Source organism: Labrus bergylta, chromosome 7 (assembly GCF_963930695.1).
Source record: "Labrus bergylta chromosome 7, fLabBer1.1, whole genome shotgun sequence".
Taxonomy (NCBI): domain Eukaryota; kingdom Metazoa; phylum Chordata; class Actinopteri; order Labriformes; family Labridae; genus Labrus; species Labrus bergylta.
Genome location: NC_089201.1, coordinates 20,215,046 through 20,237,173, shown reverse-complemented (window position 1 = coordinate 20,237,173; position 22,128 = coordinate 20,215,046). Strand labels below are relative to the sequence as shown.

Here is a 22,128-nt window from a genome sequence, read left to right as displayed (position 1 = left end):
CTCAAATACTGAACACTGAAAATGGTAAATTCACTTGTATAGCGCTTTTTTCTAGTCTTCTGACTACACAAAGTGCTTTTACACTGCATGTCACACCCACACATTCACACACTGATGTCAGAGGCTGCTATGTCAAGTGTCCATCAGAAGTACCTAATCCCATTCACACACATTCATACACCGCACACGAAGCAGCGGGAGCAATTCATTCCTGCCCAAGGACACATCAGACATGTTGCTGCAGGAGCTGGGGATTGAACCCTCAACCTTCCAGTTGAGAGACGGCCGACTCTACATCTGAGCCACAGCCGCCCCATGTCAGCCCTTGTCAGAGGTTGACAGTCAGTGCCAGTAAGGCCTTCTCTGCTGGCCTTAACACTGAATCAGAATCACAAATTTATATATATTTTTTTATTTTATTTTATTTATCGTGATTATGATTTTTGCCATAATCAAGCAGCCCTACGATAGTTGCCTTGATATTTTAAGCTAGGGTAGATCATTCATGTCAGAAACTTTTTTTTTTCTATGAAATTTTTTTTTTGTATGCAGACAGTAAATAATTCATCAACTGCTCTGATAAAATGAAGTAAAGAAATCCATTCATATGCAAACATTTGCTCCCCACAGAACAGCTGTTAAGGAAAACCATGAAATTTAAATGTGGACCTGCTAGAATAGCTGAAAACAATAGTCAGGACACTTCTAAAAGTTTTAGTCTTCCTCTGGGAAGTCTAAAATGTCAAAGTCGTGACACTAAAGAAACAGCGCCCAGTGAATCCCCTCAGTCATTCAGATTCCTGCCTGAATGTTTGCTTCAAGTTTTATAAACATATCAAAACTACTTGCCAAGAATCAATCAGACAGTTACTATTTACCTGCTGGGCCTCATCATTGAACTTGTTGAGAAGATTCTGAACCCGGTTTCCATAGTCTGGATGGACAGCCTTCAAGTTCTCAACCTGCAGGAGAAAACAGATAATATGATATTAAGGCCCTGAAAAAGATTTTCTTTCTACTTCTAACAATCAGAGTCTGATCAAATGTCTTTTGTCAAACAGTCCAGATATGATGATTCTTTTGGAAGATAGAATACCTTATTGTGATTTGACTTACTCAATTATTTATTTATGTTTATTAAAAAACACTGAGAGGAAGATGGCAGATGCAGTGATCAATTTTGGTTTCTCAAAGTTTTAGAGTTGCAATCTTGCTTGGAAACATGAACCAGACCTGACCACAGTAAAACAGAGAGCGTGTTCTTCTCTGTGAAAGATTTCCACAGTATGACCAGAAGTCACAGTTTTGTGGTCACTTGTTGACAGTTGAGGGTGGGTGACGCATGACGGAAATGAAACCAGGTCAATTGCGAGGTCAAAATGAACGCTTATATTGGTTTAATAGCATTAATTTGTTTGCAGTTTTATGTCTCTTTCAGCGTACCATAGATAAGTCACTACAGTTAACGATTCACATTTAATGTCCACTGTGTCACATCAAACACTTCCTTTTGTTACGGTTTTCTTCTAAATTAAAGGCAGGATTTCACTTTCAAACAGGAAGTAAAGCACAAGAGCTTAAACAGTACAACATAAAAGTATATTTATAAAAATGAAAGTATGACAAATACGGTTTTGAAATGCTAAATAAAGACATTTCAAACATAAAAATGTGATTCAAGTTGATTAGCTATTGAATTTAGCCATTTCAAAGTGTCTATAACCTGATGCAACTTCCTCCAACGCCTTCAAACTCCTTTTTCAAAGGTCTAAAGGGACAAGGTCCCCCACATCCAAATCCTCCTGTAGCAGATTCTAAGGGCGCACTCACACTAGGCAATCTGTGCCGTGCCCAAGCACGCTTCACCGCTAAAGTTCCCCGATGTATGGACGCAGAATCGACCATGTGTCTTTGTTTATTTCCTTGAGTAATCCTGTCTTGTAAACTGAGCACGCTTCATTATTAAGTAAAGCCATGCATGTGTTGTATTACGACCTTATGTGCAAGAGGTAGCCGTGCTCGGGCCCGGTTAGTCCTGGAGCAGTGTGAGAGCAGGCCAGCGGGGTAATGGGGAGGGGGGGCAACCGTGCTTAAGCACAGTACGGGACAACTTTGCTAGTGTGAGTGCGCCCTAAGCCAAATAGGGCAGCCTACCTATAACTCCTGTATTCTCATGTAAAGCGGCACTTTGGAGACAGATATGAAAAACAGGGTGAGGAGTGTAGCTTCCAGCATTATTCAAATGAACAAAATGACATACATAAGAAGGAAGAAAGTTCAGAAATAGCTCATAAACCAGGAAATGCCAGTGATTTAGTCAACATGACAATGCAGGGAAGCTGACACAAGCATATAGTGCCAGGTGCAGTGATGAGTAAGGGCCTTCAGATTCTTAATGAACCTGAATAATCCATTTGTATCTGACATCACTGAGAAAATGTATGCACAAAAAAAAGATGACTGAAAAGTCTTTCTGTAAAAGTTAGCAAATCAACCATTAAGAAGCCCTCAGACTCATTCATATCATTCTGCAATCATAGTAGAAGTCAGGATCAGTACAAATCACTGTTCCCTGACAACTTGTTAAAAAAACAAGTCAGTGCATTCACCAGTTTAATAACCATGACGACCTATGTCGTCCAAGGTAATAGGAAAACAACTAAAGTTACCATTATAAACTCGTCCAAATCTTACTCCTTTTTTTAAACAATAAATGCTTAATCCCAAAATAAACTACTAACCGGACCTCTTAAGTCTTCTTTAGTAACTGTTCCCTTTGAGCAAGATTTAAGTAACATTTCTGTTCTGTTTCATTTCACACTGTATACATGATCACATTTTCTTTGATTGTTTGAAGAACACTTTAGAACTGCCTGGTGCATGAATTGTGAGATTTTAATTTCATCGCCTCTGCCTAAACCCACATACAGACACCAAGCTTCATGAGCACAGTGTTTGGTTTCCAGAGAGCTACATCCTGTGGTTTAAGCACGCTCGTTCATAAAGCCATCAGTATTTTATTTTTTAAATGTTTCCTGCTACGGGGCAATAAACATGTTAAAGAACATGTCATTTGATTTAAACAGTGGAAGTATTATGTTTGGACAACTCTTAGTAGAAGCATGACAGCATCAAGCATGTCCAGGTGACAGAGACTGTGTGGATAAAAATGCAGTGAGGACTCACCATGCGCTTTTGGATGAAGAGCTGGGCTCCTTTCAGGGCACCAGCCATGTTACTGCAAAGCCTCTCCCGCTCCTCCTCATTCAACACCTCGGTGTAGAAGGTCCGAACCTGCAATTCAAATTTGAAAACACACATTAAATACCTGGTAAGAGTAGATTGAATCAAAATGATATCCATTTCAGTCCACTTCATACAGACAGGATAGCTTCAAAATAAAGCCAATCATCTCTAGCCTTGTCACGATCCTGGTTACCTTAGAGTAGTAACACACATACAGTTCATGTGTAGATTAGTTCACTTGTTTTGTTCTACAATGATTCATTATTATTGATTTTCATTTCAGTCTTTATTTGAAAACCATATTGACTTATGTCCATGGTGACTTGTGGAAGAGGAGGAACCTGTTAGACATAACACTGATTTATTATGTTGGGCTCTGAAGCTGTTAGCTGTGTCTGTTTGGTACAGGGCAGGAAGCGCACAGGAAATTAGGAGAGAAGAAGAACCATCCTGGTGGTGAAATCGGTTTGTGTAAACCGGCTGGTGCTTGTAATATCGGGATGTTTTCTTCACCTGTGCGACATTGTCCTCATCTGCACTGTTGTAACGGCTCACATCTGGAGACACCTTGAACTTGGACTCCACAAACTGAGGCTGGGTGTCAGGAGCACTGAAGCTGTTGGGATAGTAGTTTGGGGCTCCACCTAGAAGCCGGACAGAACAAACTGCTATGTTAAAATCTGAACAGAATAAAGAACTTTATTGACTGTGTGCATGGATGACTGAGGTTAGTTTTAAACTCAGTTTGAATTAGATGAGCAACTTACAATTCTTCTTAAACACCCTCCTATTAGTATGAGTCCTATTGCATTTCATACAGTCTCAATGGCGACATCTGTTGGGCAACTCTTGGTCTTGCACTGTTGTATTTTACCAAGTCTTTTCAGAAAACTAAATATTTGTATGACTGGATGTGAGTGGGAGATCAAATGTATTAAACTGATGTGTTTTATAGACTGAATTCACTCTAACTTCATCACTCAGGTTTGATGTTTGTCGTGGTGTGCTTTGTCTCAGATCAGGTGGCTCATCTTTCCTGGACACACTGTGAGTAACCCAATCGCTGCAAATACTACAATGCTCCTTTGATATATACAGACTAAAAGATAGATTAGGTAGATTATACAAGATTTATTTTTTGCGCTACATACAAAGCTTCAACGGTAAAGCCTTTGAGTCTGTCTCTGTTATTGCGTCACACACAGGTTGGACTATGACTCACCTTGGTTGTCAAACATGCACATCGGACCATCGCGCTGGTAGTTGGTCACACGGCTCCTGAATGGACAGTTGACAGGGAGCTGCAGGTAGTTAGCTCCCAGCCGGTGTCGATGCGTGTCTGGGTAGGAGAAGAGACGGCCCTAGACAAAGATAAAGGAGATGAACATCAACAGGGCATCGCTTAACTGAAGGGTCTGTCTTTAAAAAAACAAAACAAGATTTCTCGTTGGTCATTTATTCAAAAGATTAGGGTCCAGACTAAGACCTGCTGGGAGACAATAAAGTCTTGGGGGTCACCAAATGCCCTCATTAAGATGCCTGAACATGCACTTAAACAGGACACCATAGAGACAGTTATTATTTGAAGTTACAGGAACAGTTTAGCTGAAATAACTTTTTTTAGATTCAGTATTACTGGAAAATGTGTCAAGAATAACAAATGAAAAGAAAGAAAGTTGTGTTTACCTGCAGCATCTTGTCTGGGCTGGCCTCGATGCCTGGTGGCATGTTGCTGGGATCGAAGGCGAGTTGCTCCACCTCAGCAAAGTAGTTCATTGGGTTCCTATTGAGCACCAGTTTGCCCACAGGGATCAGAGGGTACTCTTTGTGAGACCAAACCTGAATGAGATACAGTAGCTCCATTAGAAGAAGAAAAGATGGTACCACTACCATCCGACTGTAGGATGGGTACAACACGCACAGAGAAGTTTTTGTATTCATAGACTTTACTATTGATGAGCACTTCAGCTCAAATTCATGTAAACATTTAAAACTAGACATAGGATACAGAGCCACTGTTACTTTGACACAAACACTGATTTCAGTTATCAGATGTTTAAAATGCTAACAAAAAGGGAGGCAGAAACACTAAGACATATTGCTCGTGGACATCTTGATGTCTGAACAGTGTGTGCCTTGAACTTTTTGTGATTTCTGACATCTTTAGCAGGAATATGCAACAGAGCAATAGAAACTTTTCTAAAGTGTGTCCTTCATTTGTGGAGCTTCTCTTTCATTTTAGACTTAATCAGGTAAAAGTGTTTTTATCAACATTACATTTTTTATTGATTAGTTATTTGTCTCCTCCTGAGGGGATAACTGTATTAACTTAGAGCAGTAAGCAGGTTAATAATTTCATAACCCTTAAAATCATTATTCCTCTTAGTCATACTATGCTTAATAACGAACAATGATATGAGATGAGATGAGATTCAACTTTATTGTCATTACACATATACAAGTATAGAGTAACGAAATGAGGTTTGGCATCTCACCAGAAGTGCAAATAAGCAGAAAGTGCAAGAGTCTGTGCTATGTACAGTAATTGAGTGCAAGAGTCTGTGCTATGTACAGTAATTGCAAAAAATTTACAGATGTAGACAAAAAAAGTGAATTATTAGGTAAATCTGGATGGCTGGATTAATGGGATGCTATAAATATAAATAAATGCTATAAATAAGTAACGCTACAAAATAAGTGTGTTCTTAGGATTATAATATACAGATTAAGATGCAGTGAGCATGCTATACTAATAATATACAGATTGCTATCCACAAACAGACACTTGAAGTCTCCTACAACAGCTTAGGTTGTGAGTGCATTTTAGCCTTTAGGTACAACTGCTGTAGAAAGATTAAGATTAACTTTATTGTCCCAGTGGGAAATTTGTCTTGGACTTCACAGAGCTCTGATGCAGTAGCAAAAAATAACAAAATACATTCATTCGTCGGTAAAACATGTCAGTTAAATAATCATAAAATGCCATACGAGTGAATTACTAAAACCATAAATATGTAATAGTTATGAAAAGTGATAACAGTGCAGGTACATCTACACATCTTCACACACACTCACCACCTCATACATGCACACGTATACACACACATTACAGCTTAGGTACTGTTGAGGGCTTTGATGGACAAGGGAACAAAGGTATTTCTGAAATGGTTGTTCCTCCCTCGGGGTACTCTGTATCGTCGGCCTGAGGGGAGGAGCTGGTACTCAGGGTGAAGAACATGAGATGGGTCTGAGATTATTTTTTGTGCCTGTCTGATTATGGTTTGTTGAAAGATGTCTTGGAGGCTGGGGTGCTGATGAACTCCCATGATTTTCATGGCTGTCTTTGTGAGTCTGTTGATTTGGGCCTTTGACTGAACGATCAAATTTCCAAACCATGCAGAGATACCATATCGTAGGAGGCTCTCTACTACTGCATGGTAGAAGAGAAGCTGCACTTCCCGGGACACACCAAAGGTCCTGAGTCTTCTCAGAAAGTGAAGCCTCTGCTGCACTCTGGAGCAGACAGCTTCCACCTGGGACTTCCACACTAGTTTATTGTCTATGTGGATGCCAAGATATTTGTAGGACTCTACTTGTGTTATGGTGTGATCATGGATGACCACTGGTGAGTGGTCGCCAAGAGACCGAGGGTCGAACACCATCTCATTTGTTTTTTTTGTGTTGAGGAGGAGATGGTGTTCGTCACACCACTGCACAAAGTTGTTGGTTGTTGATGTATATGTGTGAATGTCCGAGTCTGTTTGCAGAAGGCCCAGGATGGCCGTGTCATCGGAAAATGTAACAACATGTACGTTTCCACTGTTGCTGGTACACTGATTTGTGTAGAGAGTGAACAGCACTTGTGAGCTAACACACCCCTGGGGCACTCCGGTGCTGATGGTTGTGAGCTCTGACACAGTTCTGCTCACTCTGACTTGCTGGGTGCGGTTAGTGAGAAATGAATGATACCATTTAATGATGAATGGATCATGACCCTAAGCTGATTTAGTGTGTTCAGTAGAATGTGAGGCTGCAAGGTGTTAAACGCTGAACTAAAATCAACAAACAGTAATCTAGCATAGGCCTTGGGATTCTCCAGATGTTTAGTGACCATGTGCACTAAGCTATTGATAGCGTCATCAGTACCTCTATGCTGTCTGTATGCAAATTGGTATGGGTCTAGCTGTGGGCCTACCTCCGCCTTCAGCCTGCTCACCATAAGTTTTTCCATACATTTCATTACAACAGGAGTTAAAGCCACTGGTCTAAAATCATTACAGTCTTAAGGACATGGAATTTTTGGGATAGGTGTGATGACTGCCTTTTTCCACATTGCTGGTACAGTGTTTGTATCTACTGACCTCTGAAAGATGGGGCACCAAGCAGGTGTTAGTTCCTCTGCACACATCTTTAATAAGAAAGCAGAAATGCCGTCTGGCCCTGTGGCCTTGTTGACAGTGACACTTTTAAAAACATTTTCCACATCCTCAGGGTCGATTAAAATCCTATCTGCCCCAACAGTGGGAATGTTCTCCAAAACACTATTACACTCTGCTGAGAAATCTTGTTTATCAAACCTTTTGAAGAAAATGTTCAGTTCATTTGCTGTGGATAATTCATCCCCAGCATATAAAGATTTTTTAGTGGATTTCATGTTGGTCATAGTTTTCACAGAGTCCCATAATTTCCTGTTGTTCATGTTTTGTAGATTATCCTCCAGTGTTGCCCTGTGTTGTTGTTTTGCCTCTCTCAGTCTTTGGTTTAAGTCTGATTGTACTGCTCTTAGTTGTAGATGGTCCTTATTCTTGAATGCATGAAGTTTTTTCCCGTTGATACAGTCTCTTACCTCCTTTGTGATGTAAGGTTTACTGTTAGGGTAAACTTTTATTGTCTTTTTAAGGATCACAGAATCAATGCAGAAATGAATATAGTCTGTGGTGACTTCTGTAACACAGTCTACATCATTCTCCTCAGAAAAAGTGTCCCATTCTGTGCATAAGAAACAGCCTTTCAATGTGTCAATACTCTCTTTAGTCCATACATTGGCAGATTTAACAAGAGGCTTGCTGCTCTTAAGAGCTGTTTTGTAAGCAGCGATCAGATGGATATTGTTGTGGTCAGAATTTGCGGAAGCTGAATATGCACCCTTGATATTTCCATAACATTTGTCCAATGTTTTTCTCTTCCTGGTGTCGCATTTTATATATTGTTCAAAACCTGGGAGTGCAGTGTTCAGATTACAGTGTTTAAAATCTCCCATAATAAAGATGGGGGCGTTTGGTGTGCGTTGAAGCTGCTCTTGTACACAGTCCGCCACTTCAGAAGCTGCCCTGGATGCGTTACCGTCAGGGGAACATAAACTGAACATATCAGAATATTTCCAAACTCCCGGGGCAGGTAGAAAGGTCTTAGGCTAACACACAGTAGTTCAACGTCCTTGTTGCAGACAGTTCCCTGAACTGTGTACTGCCTGCACCACTTGTCATTGACATACACTCAGAGCCCGCCTCCTTTGCTCTTCCCGGAGTCCTCAGTTCTGTCAGCGCGGATATGGCTGAAACCTTCAATTTCGACCAAAGGCTCTGGTACATCTGATGTTAGCCACATTTCAGTAATAGTCATGATGCAGGACTCACGGTATTCAAAGCAGGCTTTTGACAGTAGTCGGAGTTCGTCCAATTTGTTTCTGTGTCCGTGTTAGCGCCACCCTGAGCCATGCTCAGAAAGATGTGGTACCATGGTAAGATCGAAGGGGTTTCTTTTTTAAATTTTTTTAGACATTTTTTAAAACTGTTTTTTGTGACTTTTTAGAAAAACAGTCGAATCCATATAACAAACTATTATACTTTATATGGATTCTACTGTTTTTTTTGTCTTCTTTTTTTATTTGTGATAGGCATATGTAACGGAGTTAAAATGCACTTTATTTTTGAGTACAGTTTACAATTTATACTTGAGATTTCATTTATAATTTATTTCTGTTAAGTATTTGTGTATTTTATCTTAACGAGTTATGTATATTTACTGTTATTTTATCAAATTTATGTTTCCTTTGAGTATTACCTTTTTGGCACTTTGCGGCTTCTGTACCTCCTGGGTTACCGTAGCTCCTTCCATCTGTCCCTCACAGTGCCGTTTTGCATTGCTGAGGGTAAGTTGTATGTAAAAACGTTGCTGCATCATTACCTTATTTACTGTGGAAAATAAGTGATTTAAGTTGTAATGTTCAGTTTATTTTATAAAATGATAGTAATACGATGTTAATCAGTCATTTTGTTTAGGTTTTGAGAGTTTTATATCACTTTGGAGACTGTTTAATTTGTAGCGGTTTTGGCGCGAATTGTGTAATATCCTACAGCGCCTGTGTCACGTGATTGACGTAGTGCCGCAGATATTCTCAGTTAAAATAATATTTATTTTGCATGTGTAGGAGCAGAGGTGCAGAAAACAAATGTCCAGAAGGCACATTGAATGTTCTTTTGTCTTCTGCAGGTATGTTTTTCCTTGTATTTTCATACTTTCTGTTTTGTTTTACAGCCGCATGTTGTTGTTTATTTTGTCCACTAGGTGTCACTGTTTTACCATTTGGTATACTGTTTCTCATGTTTTTTTAATGAGATTTATTGTTAATATACACTGTAAAACCGAAGTTTTTAAGCCATTTGTAGCAGCTTTGGTTATAAATATTTACATATAGTTAAAATATTGAAATGATGATTGTAATATATTTCTATGTAATATAAATTTGTTTTGAGCTCAGACAGTGCCGTTTTGCATTGCTGAGGGAAATAAAAGCTGGAAAACAGTCAAAGTCTGGTTCTCTTCACTCCCCTGACCAGATCCGTTACACATACTGAAGTGTCTGATGTAACCAGGACAGAGATAATATAAGTTTACAATGGGCGTGTCTGGAGATAGTATCTGAAGGAGATTTAGGAGTCCCCTCAAGTGGAATGTTTAAATTGAGGTGTTGTGTAGGAGTATTGCCATATATGGTTGTGTTACTTGATGTTTTTATGACGAAAAGCGGAGGTTTAGATGCATATAAGCAATTGTCTCTGTGTGTTCGGGAAAGATCATTATTGGCTTCTTGATCCTCCTGGTCAGACGTGACCAGTGATTCTGTTTCTTGCTTAAAAAAAATTATACTCTTTGAAAGCAAGTCAGTCTCAACGGCGAATTTCTTCATCATCAAACATATCAACAACAAGGAAATCCACATCAATACTGACCCATTGTTTCTCAAATGGGGGTCCGTGTACCCCAAGGGGTACTCTGAGGTACAACTATGAGGAGATCTGGCGAAAAACCACTGTGGTGAGTTGAATATCTATAGCATATCACCTGATAGGACCCAACTTTGTGCAAACCGAAATATCACTTTAACCAGATGCTTGTAGGTACATATGCATCAATGGTCCTGCTCCTTGGACTCCTAATCAAACCTCTTCAAACTGTCTGTAAACTTTTTACATCTGATATAATCCTGTTTCCTGTCACCATGTTGATTTTGCAGACTAAATTTAGTGGGGATTCTTTGAATTGAGTATTGGTTTTATATTATCTATTATATACTGTACATCTAACCTTACTGCTGAGCTGCGAAAGATTAGCATAACAAGAGCTGTACATGCATGGAATGCACACAGAATCCCAGGTGAGTTAAATAAAAAAAAACAAGTATCACACAATCTTATCTTGTTTATTTTGTCCACTAGGTGTCACTGTTTTACCATTTGGTATACTGTTTCTCATGTATTTTTAATGAGATTTATTGTTAATATACACTGTAAAACCGAAGTTTTTCAGCCATTTGTAGCAGCTTTGGTTATAAATATTTACATATAGTTAAAATATTGAAATGATGATTGTAATATATTTCTATGTAATATAAATTTGTTTTGAGCTCAGACAGTGCCGTTTTGCATTGCTGAGGGAAATAAAAGCTGGAAAACAGTCAAAGTCTGGTTCTCTTCACTCCCCTGACCAGATCCGTTACACATACTGAAGTGTCTGATGTAACCAGGAAGGAGATAATATAAGTTTACAATGGGCGTGTCTGGAGATAGTATCTGAAGGAGATTTAGGAGTCCCCTCAAGTGGAATGTTTAAATTGAGGTGTTGTGTAGGAGTATTGCCATATATGGTTGTGTTACTTGATGTTTTTATGACGAAAAGCGGATGTTTAGATGCATATAAGCAATTGTCTCTGTGTGTTCGGGAGAGATCATTATTGGCTTCTTGATCCTCCTGGTCAGACGTGACCAGTGATTCTGTTTCTTGCTTAAAAAAAATTATACTCTTTGAAAGCAAGTCAGTCTCAACGGCGAATTTCTTCATCATCAAACATATCAACAAAAAGGAAATCCACATCAATACTGACCCATTGTTTCTCAAATGGGGGTCCGTGTACCTCAAGGGGTACTCCGAGGTACAACTATGAGGAGATCTGGCGAAAAACCACTGTGGTGAGTTGAATATCTATAGCATATCACCTGATAGGACCCAACTTTGTGCAAACCGAAATATCACTTTAACCGGATGCTTGTAGGTACATATGCATCAATGGTCCTGCTCCTTGGACTCCTAATCAAACCTCTTCATACTGTCTGTAAACTTTTTACATCTGATATAATCCTGTTTCCTTTCACCATGTTGATTTTGCAGACTAAATTTAGTGGGGATTCTTTGAATTGACTATTGGTTTTATATTATCTACCTTTCAGTTCATAAAAAAAATCTACCCTTTTCTTGTCTACAGAATCATACGGTAGAGCGAATGTGGGTAGAGGTAAATAACCGGGTAAATTACCCAGTGAAGGAGGCCCTCATACAGCTGCTGGATCAGGAAGTCCTCAACATGGATGACAACGTGACTAGATACTGTACATCTAACCTTACTGCTGAGCTGTGAAAGGTTGGCATAACAAGAGCTGTACATGCATGAAATGCAGACAGAATCCCAGGTGAGTTAAATAAAAAAAAACATGTATTACACAATCCAGTCCTTTTTTGTGAGCTTTTTATTTTTATTTTAAAGTTGACAGTGAATTTTAACAATAATGACATTTTGTGACCTATGCTTTGCTTCACAGGCAAAGGAACACCCAATTGTTTGGCAGCAGGAGGATGTCCAAAAAAAACTGGGAGAGGAGTTGTTGCCACATGCCTCCCAAGCAGCCAGGGACGGACTGGGACTACAAGACAGCCCTGGACTTTTACTCGGCCGGCCCACAACAATCGATGCGCGGAAAGTCATCAACGCCTGGCACAGGTGTCACAATACTTGAATCATGACTCATTACACTATACCATCCAAATTACAGCAATAGCACTGATGTTGATTATAACATCATCTATTCCACGCAATCTTATGATTACTTTATTACTCAATAATCTTAATTAAATTATGCAGTAATTAACTTACTGCACAAATAATAATGAAAATACATCACTACAAATGTAACTTCTGTATTCAAAGTCTTCAAAGTTTGTAAGTATTATCAGAAAACTGTAACGTTACTAAAACTTTAAAAAGTAAAAGCACAAGTTTTTTTTCATATATACAGTATATAGCCTATTTCTTAATATTACTGCATGTGGCATTTTACACCTAAAATGTTTAAAGTGGAGCTGTTTTAACTACTATAATCATTATTTCACTTTATTTTATTTCATTACATTTTTTGCATTGTACTGAGCAACACAAACTGGGTATAGATAAAAATGTAGCAACACCTGAATAACATTTGCTAACATCAACCAGCAAGTAACTCTCTTTCTCCCTCTCTCATGTCAAGTTCCAGCCCTGAACTTCCACCAGCTCATCTCTCTGTCCCTCATCATCACATGTGACCCTACCATGCTGAGGCTGCACAACTGTCCGGCTCGCCTCAACTCTCTCTTCTTCACTCATGCTACTAACTTCTTGGATGCTGCTGCTAATGTCAACTTGTGCCTCAGTGCTGCTGCCGGCTGTGCTCAGCTTCAGTGCTTCAGTGAGCTTGCGACATTTAGCGGCTTCACTTTCTAAATGTCGCATTTTTTTTCCCTCGCCTTCTCAGCCCCACCCTTTTCTTTGTGTTTTTTTACCGACATTATCCATATTTTTGTGCTTCACTACTACTACCAAAGATAGTCTTCGCTGCTACTACTATGTAGCTGGCGCTGTTTAAGTTGAATAGGTTGCCATAGCAACACATGACCGGAAAGCTAGACTACGTGCAGCAGCGAGAGAGAGAGAAAAATCGCGGGTTCTGCCGAGAACTTTTCTATCCCGTTCCTTTTCATTTCTAACCGTTGGTCAGCAAGCGAACACGGTAAATATTGTTTTACATTGTAATGTTTAATTTACCTTTGACATATGAAGTGATTTTAAAAACTGTCTTGTCTGTTCTAGTTTTCACGGTGTCTCCATGATGTATCTTCTGTGAAGATTAAAGCTTGTTGTGGACATCAGTCTGAATCGTGGACTTTTTACTAACCGGCAGTTATAGTGAAAACGTGGCCCAATTCCATCCATCGGCGGTGAATCGTCCCCCGTAATGGACTTCTCTGCTAGCATACAGCTTAAAGCTTAAAGTGTGCTTCATCAGGTCAGACTGTGCTAAAGTGAAATCCTGCCTTCAGTAATTGATGGAAGGTTCCACAACTAAGGTAAAAGGAAAGTGACATTTGCTCCTCTTAAAGTTAAAGGAGCAGAAACATATAAATGAGAGACTGCTTTAAATAAGGGGTAAATAAATGCATGTGATGATAAATGTTTAATTCATCAGCCAATTGTTACAAGGTTAACAAGATTTAAAATCACTAGATCTTGCTAAAGTTAAAGCTCAGATTTGTCATCTATTTCATACACTTCTGTGACGAGTTAACAAGTTAAGGTTTATTTTATGTTAACTTGAGAGTTTTGTTTCATTGTCAAACGCTGCAATTATTATTACAAATTAACTTGTTTTTCCTTTAAAGAGCTAAAGCAAAATGTCAGTTCAAAAAGATTTATCTCAGTGTGTTGAGTTAGCTGAGCAGAAAGATTCCCTTATTGAAGAGCAAAGAGTTTTAGATTCTGATACTGATTCAGAAGAAACAGAGAAGTCACAGAGTGTCAAAAAAGATAAGCATCCTAAAACTGATATGACTGAGACAGTGCCTAGGGAGCCTGGGTCATCCAAAACAAAAGCAGATAAAACCAGAAAATCTTCCCGTGAAAGACGTTTAACACCTAAAATGCTCGAGCTAAAACAGCAAGAATCAGCTAAAACAGAAAAGAAGTTCAGGTCAGCGTATGATAAATGGAAGACTCAAGCCAGAGAAGTTCGCTCAAAATTAAAGTGTGAGTGCTCGGACAGTGACTTGTACAACATGATGGATGCAGTTGAAAAACTTGAGACTGAAATGAAAGAACTATATGACAGCATTAGACTTGACATGACACCAAGCCAAGAAATTCGGAGAAAAATAGACGCATGCACGGCTGTGTCATCAGATCTTCTTGGGTTAATGAGAGTACGCCTAAGTGAAGAAGGAGAAGATTTTGATGCAGATGCCGAAAAGGCAAGATTACGCATGCTGCTCGACAATGAATATGCTAAGTCTATATATGGATCAACAATCTCCAAAAGCACTGCACGCAGCAGCACCTCCAACTTTTCCGCAGAGACTCCAAGCATACCAGCTAAGAGAGCAGAAACAGCTGCACAGTTAGCGGCAAAGAAAGCTGAAATTGAAATGGAGGCTGCTAATGATGCACAACGCCAACAGCTAAAACAACTAGAAAATCAGAGAGACATTGAGGTAATTGAAGCAAGGCTCAAAGTGTACAATGATGAGGAGTTAAAGGTAAAGAGTGAGAGATGCAGCTCTCCATGCAGTGAAGTAAGGGATCCTGGTCCACTTGATCCTTACACAGGACAGCAGGAAGGACAAGTTACAAAAAATGAAGCAACCTTATTGCAGACGTTACAGGAATCCATGGCACTGACTCGACAACCAGTTCCAGAACCATCTATCTTCTCTGGTGACCCAATTAATTTCACAGAATGGAGCACAAGCTTTAAGGCTCTCATAGAGAGACGATGCTCAAATTCTGCTGATAGGTTGTTCTACCTACAAAAGTCGATAAGTGGAGAGGCAAGGTCGGTTCTGGAGGGCAGCTTCTACAGAAAAGACGAAGAAGCTTATCAACAAGCATGGGGGAAGCTTAATGCCAGATATGGTCACTCCTTCGTAGTGCAGCGGGCCTACAGAGAGAAGCTAAACAAATGGCCAAGGATTGCTCCAAAAGAGTATGTCAAGCTAAGGGAGTTCAGTGATTTTCTCCAAACATGCAGTGATGCTATGCCTCATGTTAAAGGTCTTCAGGTGCTGAACGACTGCAAAGAGAACCAGAAGATGTTAGTCAAACTTCCTGATTGGATAACGTCCAGATGGAATCGATATGTCACTGAACAGCTGGATCATGCCAAAGACTACCCAAGCTTTAAAGAGTTTGCTTCCTTCGTCTCAAAGGAAGCACGCATCGCGTGCAATCCCGTGTCATCTTTGTATGCATTAAAGCCATCTGAAGAAAAGGTATTCAGGGAGATAAAACGTCCAAAAGCAAACACCTTTGCCACGAAGCCTCAGATGCAAGTCCCACAACCAAATCCATGGATATTGACGACAACAAGTTGAAAGATTCATACAAACGAGAGAAATGGAGTCCATCAGCTAACAATTCAAACCAAATAAAATGTATGTGTTGTGGAGAAAATCACTCAGTTCCAGAGGCTTATGGAAAAATCTGTAGAAGAGAAAAGGAAGTTTGTTCAAGAAAATAAGCTGTGCTTTGCGTGCCTGAGAAAAGGACACAACTCTAAAGACTGCAGAAACAAAGCTATGTGTGGCATATGCTAAAGGCACCATCCAACTCCACTGCATGAGGATCGTCTTCCTGCAGTCAAGTCTCCTACCCAAAGTGTCTCACAAGCGGGAGAAAGTACATTGTCATTATCGTGCTGTGTGACTGGAGATGAAGGTGGGAGCACATCTATGATTGTTCCAGTCTGGATTTCAGCACCTAGTGCCCCAGATTCTGAAATTTTGGTGTATGCCTTATTAGACAGTCAGAGCAGCCATACATTTATTGACAAAGAGGTGTGTGAAAAGTTAAATGCATCTACTGAGCCAGTGAAACTGAAGCTTTCCACTATGATGGCAAAGGACTCACTTGTGAAGAGTCAGAGAGTTAGTGGCCTTCAAGTTAAAGGTTTGAACTCAGAGAGCTTTATCAACCTTCCTCCTTCTTATACCAGAGATTTCATCCCTCTTGAACGTGCACACATCCCTACCTGCACGACAGCTAAGAAGTGGAAACATCTCCAGGTCATAGCTCATGAAATGCCCACGCTGATGGATTGTGGAGTAGGACTTCTGATTGGCTATGACTGCCCCAGAGCACTTGCACCACGAAAGGTCATTACAGGAGGTGACTATGAGCCCTACGGAATAAAGACCGACCTCGGTTGGAGCATTGTGGGTAGCACACCAAACAGAGTTAACTCCAAAGATGTTACTGGTCTGTGTCATAGAGTATCTGTCAGAGAACTTCCACAATATCTCAGGAGGATATCCAGTTTTTGCAGATCTTAAAGGGGAGAATCCACGAGAACGAGTGTGGTCACCTTGAGATGCCCCTGCCCTTTAAGGTTCGCCCTCACCTCCCTGACAACAAGAAGCTTGCTTTAATCAGGTTAAAGCCCTTGCAAAGAAAGCTTGATAGAGATCCTAAGCTCAAGGACGACTGTGAAGTTTATGGAAGGTGTCTTTAAAGATGGCGATGCAGAGAGAGCAGACAAGCATCCAGAACGAGGAAGTGCATGGTACATTCCGCACCAAGGGGTGTACCACCCCAAGAAGCCAGAAAAGATCAGGGTAGTTTTTGACTGCTCTACAAAGTATGAAGGCACTTCCCTGAATGGCCATTTGCTAACAGGGCCTGATCTGACAAATGGGCTTACAGGAGTGCTCTGTCGTTTCCGCAAGCATCCCATTGCAGTCACGTGTGATGTGGAAAAAATGTTCCACAGGTTCCATGTCAGCAAATGGAGACACTGATTCCGAACCAAGACAATATCGCATGAAAGTGCACCTCTTCGGCGCATCATCATCTCCAGGCTGCGCCAATTATGGCTTGAAATATCTTGCCAGCCAGAATGAAGATGAGTATCCTTCTGCAGCTAGCTTCATCAGGAAGCATTTTTACGTAGATGATGGCCTCATAAGTGTGGAGTCGGCTAAGGCAGCAATAGAGCTGGTGAAAGACACCCAAGCTGTGTGTGCTAAAGGAAAGCTACACCTTCACAAATTCATCTCCAACAACCGAGAGGTTCTAGAGTCCATCTGTGTGACTGAACGTGCTGCAGAGGTGAAGAATGTGGATCTTGTTCATGACGACCTTCCAATGCAAAGAGTTTTAGGTGTGAGGTGGAATGCTGAGAATGGCACCTTCTCCTGGCACCATTCATGGCTCCATTCATCCTAACAGGAAAGAGGGTCCTTCAAGAGATGTGTCAGAAAGGCATGACTTGGGATGAACCGTTACCAAGAGAGTTGGAGCCAAGGTGGGAGAGTTGGGTAAATGATTTGAAAAATCTTGAAAAGATTCAGATCCCAAGATGCTTCACACCCAATAACTTTGGACAGGTCCTGAAAGTCGAACTGCATCACTTCTCAGATGCGAGCTGTCAAGGCTACGGTCAGTGCTCATACATCAGATTGGTTGGTGAAGATAAGGTGCACTGCTCCCTAATCATGGGCAAATCAAGAGTCGCGCCCACAAAGGTGGTTACCATACCAAGATTAGAGTTGACTGCTGCAGTGATCTCAGCAGCTGTGAGCAATGTGCTAAGGCAGGAGCTCGAGCTCAAGATTGACACAGAGTACTTTTGGACGGACTCACAAGTTGTTCTCGGTTATATCAATAACGAAGCTAGATGGTTTCACGTCTTCGTCTCAAACAGAGTACAAACAATTCGAGAAACCACTGATCCAGGACAGTGGTTCTATGTTGACACAAAAGAAAACCCGGCCGATCACGCTTCAACGGGCCTCAAAGTGGCAGAGCTAGTCAACTCAAGCTGGCTCACAGGACCAAAGTGCCTATGGGAGAGAGAAGTAGTGGCAAACCAAGGAACTTCAGAGCTGCTGGTGGGAGATCCTGAGGTTAAGGCAACCCAAGTACTAAGTACTGAAGCTACAGAGCACTTTGACTTCCAAGAGCGACTGTCACGGTTCTCAAAATGGACCAATGCTGTAAATGCAATTGCTCAGATTCAAAGACTAGTAAAGAAAATGAAGGAAAAAGAACCCTTAAATGTGGAGGAAAAAAGAAGAGCTTCACTCACTCTTATCAAGCTTGCTCAGCAGAATGCATTCAAAGAGGAGTTACAAATACTGAGCAAGAAAACAGGAAAGTTACCTTGTAACCACAAACTCTACCAGCTCAACCCACACCTCAAGGATGATGTAGGAGGACGTCTTAAAAAATGCAACTGCGCCTTTTGATGTCAGACATCCGATACTCCTTCCAAGAGACAGTGCTGTCACACGCCTTATCCTAGCACACTGTCATGAAAAGACACAACATCAAGGCAGAGGACAAACCTTGAATGAGCTGAGGGCCAATGGCTACTGGATTGTTGGAGGCAGTAAGGCAGTAGCCCAGTACATAAGACAGTGTGTCCACTGCAGAAGAGCTCGCAGACCACCAAAGGAACAACAAATGGCAGACCTGCCTTCTGATCGAGTTGATCCCTCGCCTCCATTTACATACTGCGGTATGGACTGTTTTGGCCCCTTTCAAACAAAACAAGGTCGCAAAGTGCAAAAAAGGTATGGTCTCCTTTTCACGTGTCTATGCTCCAGAGCAGTTCACATAGAGATGTTGGAAGACATGACGACAGACGCATTCATCAATGCCTTGCGTTGTTTCATAGCCATCCGTGGAGCTGTTAGACACATAAGATCGGACCAGGGAACCAACTTTGTTGGAGCAAGAAACGAAATGGAAAAAGCTCTGAAAGAAATGGACTAAGACAAAATCGCTACCTATCTGGCAGACAGGCAGTGTGATTTCTGCATGAATGCTCCAAGCGCAAGCCATGTCGGAGGACTATGGGAGCGGCAGATCAGGACAGTACGAAGTGTACTCAGTTCAGTTCTTGCTTGCAGTGCTGGAAGGTTGGATGATGCTTCCTTAAGGACCTACTTCTATGAAGCTATGTCCATTGTGAACAGCCGCCCACTTACAGTGGACAGTATCAACGACCCCAAAAGTCTAGAGCCGTTGACTCCTAACCATCTACTGACGATGAAATCCTCTGTCCCACTGCCACCCCCACGTGAATTCATCAAAGAGGACTTGTATGCTAGAAAGCGCTGGAGAAGAGTGCAATATCTGTCTGAGCAGTTTTGGAGCAGATGGAGAAAAGAGTATCTTGCAAACATCAATCTGAGACAAAAGTGGCATGTTCAAAGACAAAATGTGCAAGTAGGTGACATTGTTATTGTCAAAGAAGAGGAGATCCATCGTAATGAATGGAAACTTGCCAGGGTTCTTGGAGTTCATGAAGATGATGACGGACTGGTACGAAGAGCAACATTAAAGATGGGAGAGCGAAAGTTGGGAAAAGGTGGTAAACGCCTATGCAAGCCGTCTATCGTAGAAAGACCCATTCAGAAGTTAGTTATACTCGTAGAAAGCAGATAAAATGTGCCTTACACTAAGATATAGCCAGCCATTAAAGCTATAGACTTCCCACGTTCATATAGGAAGGTAACTATTTGACCTGTTTATCAAGAAAAAAAAAAGGAATCAGCTGAGAGTTAAGGTATATTTCAAGTCAGTTTGAGTGAAGACTTGTTAATATTTGTTATACCACACAGTTCAAGGTTTTCACAAGTGATCTTTAAGTGGTTTGAAATTACCATTGATTTTCCATGAAAGATTTGACATGTGTTAACATATGCATTTGTAATAATCAAAGGTAATTTGGTGGGAGTGTAACTGGCGCTGTTTAAGTTGAATAGGTTGCCATAGTGACACATGACCGGAAAGCTAGACTATGTGCAGCAGCGAGAGAGAGAGAGAAATCGCGGGTTCTGCCGAGAACTTTTCTATCCCGTTCCTTTTCATTTCTAACCGTTGGTCAGCAGGCGAACACGGTAAATATTGTTTTACATTGTAATGTTTAATTTACTTTTGACATATGAAGTGATTTTAGCTGAAGGCTAAAAACTGTCTTGTCTGTTCTAGTTTTCACGGTGTCTCCATGATGTATCTTCTGTGACGATTAAAGCTTGTTGTGGACATCAGTCTGAATCGTGGACTTTTTACTGATCGGCATTTATATACTACTTCTTTTAGATTATAGCTGGTGGGCACAGGCAGCTGCCGGCTGGCATCCAACTTAAAGACGCATTGTTTCCACCTACCGGACTGGAGTGTGAAACAGTAAATTAGCAGGAAAAAAAAAAACTGGTGATGACTGCGTGGCGGCCGCCGGCCATCCTGGAGTACCGGCCGTTCTGTGATTCTCCAGAACACACAGATGGCCAGTCCGCCCCTGCACCCAGAGGTGAACGTGTTGTGTTGATCACCTAAAAGTTTCAGTGCGAAATCACTTCTAAATGCAGTAGCCTGCTGCTGCGCCTTTATCACCAGCTTTCATCAGACCGTAAATATGTAACTATTACTGAACATTTCATTCTTATACAAAGACGATATCACGCACAGGCTGCCCGATCATACAGAGGTCCGCTGGTTTAATCATGGAGCAGCGCTAAAATTCTTCCTTGAATTGCGCACGGAGATGGCAGAGATTCATGGAGCATAAAAAGTCAGTGACATAGTTAGATCACGATATTGCGGACACGTAGAAGAACGGACTGCCAGACTCATGAAAAGTCGTTTAACTGAGTCTACTTAGTTGAAGAACGTACACTCCACACAAGTCAGTTCGTTTGGAAACATGTTATCATTTTATAATGCCTCATACTTAAAGACCCGAAGATGCATCAAAGACACTCTGTTTGTTTGTGACAACTTATTCACGTGAGCAGGTTTTATCTGTAATGAACCTTAACGAGTGCAAACTGTGCTGTGGCCTGACACACACAGATCTAAAGTCTCTGTCTGTTCTCTCTCTCTCTCTCTCTCTCTCTCTCTCTCTCTCTCTCTCTAATGCACTGAGACCAGGGCAGGTAGAATAAGGTGTCAAAGTGTCTATAACCTTGAACAGCAATATTTAAACATAATATAATAATCTCAATCAAAACATAATTATTGATGTTTTCTTCTGTAATGTGGTACATTTAAATATTTCCATGTGCCAACATGCAGTTTGCAATGACAGAGTTAACCCCTCTGCTTAATGTTAATGTTAAAGTTTTCTATACAATCATACATTAGCCTATATATCCATGTGTTGAGTTATAGTGATGTCGGCAAAATGAGTCCGGCCCACTTGAGGTCTCATTTGGACAAATCCGGCCCCCGACCCAATAGGACTTTGACTTTGACATATCCTTTAGAGTCTAAAGGATATAATATATCTTAAAAAAAAAATATGGAAAACCGTTTTAACTTCTGCATGAACATGCTCATCCAGACACGCCTGAGACAAAACATAAACGGCATATCAGTCAGTATGCTCGTGTCAAACACAAAGACAAAGGACACTTTGTCTATAATGTAATTTTTATTTAGTTTTGTAAACACACGATACAGATTCAGGTAATAATAATAATAATACTTTATTTGTATAGCACTTTTCTATACAAGTAGCAAAGTGCTTTGCAACAGAAAATAAAAGCAGAGACAATTAAAGCAACAGGCAGAGCGTA

General features: G+C 40.7%; 1 protein-coding gene and 1 long non-coding RNA gene across 2 annotated transcripts in view; one reads left to right on the top strand and one right to left on the bottom strand.

Moving 5' to 3' along the window:
* LOC109975891 (catalase-like) overlaps nucleotides 1-22,128 on the bottom strand; it is a 46,285-nt gene that overhangs the window by 1,715 nt on the left and 22,442 nt on the right. Inside the window, exons 2-6 of the mRNA XM_065956980.1 lie at nucleotides 4,933-5,085; nucleotides 4,469-4,607; nucleotides 3,760-3,890; nucleotides 3,187-3,294; nucleotides 879-962 (exon numbers count right to left, since the gene is read on the bottom strand). Of these exons, the coding sequence (XP_065813052.1) occupies nucleotides 879-962; nucleotides 3,187-3,294; nucleotides 3,760-3,890; nucleotides 4,469-4,607; nucleotides 4,933-5,022 (552 nt within the window). The 5' untranslated portion in view covers nucleotides 5,023-5,085. The remainder of the gene's footprint in view (nucleotides 1-878; nucleotides 963-3,186; nucleotides 3,295-3,759; nucleotides 3,891-4,468; nucleotides 4,608-4,932; nucleotides 5,086-22,128) is intronic.
* LOC136179706 (uncharacterized) lies at nucleotides 9,404-13,704 on the top strand. Its single transcript, XR_010666677.1, has 3 exons — nucleotides 9,404-12,212; nucleotides 12,342-12,520; nucleotides 13,047-13,704. It is a non-coding gene; the product is annotated as an uncharacterized lncRNA (long non-coding RNA).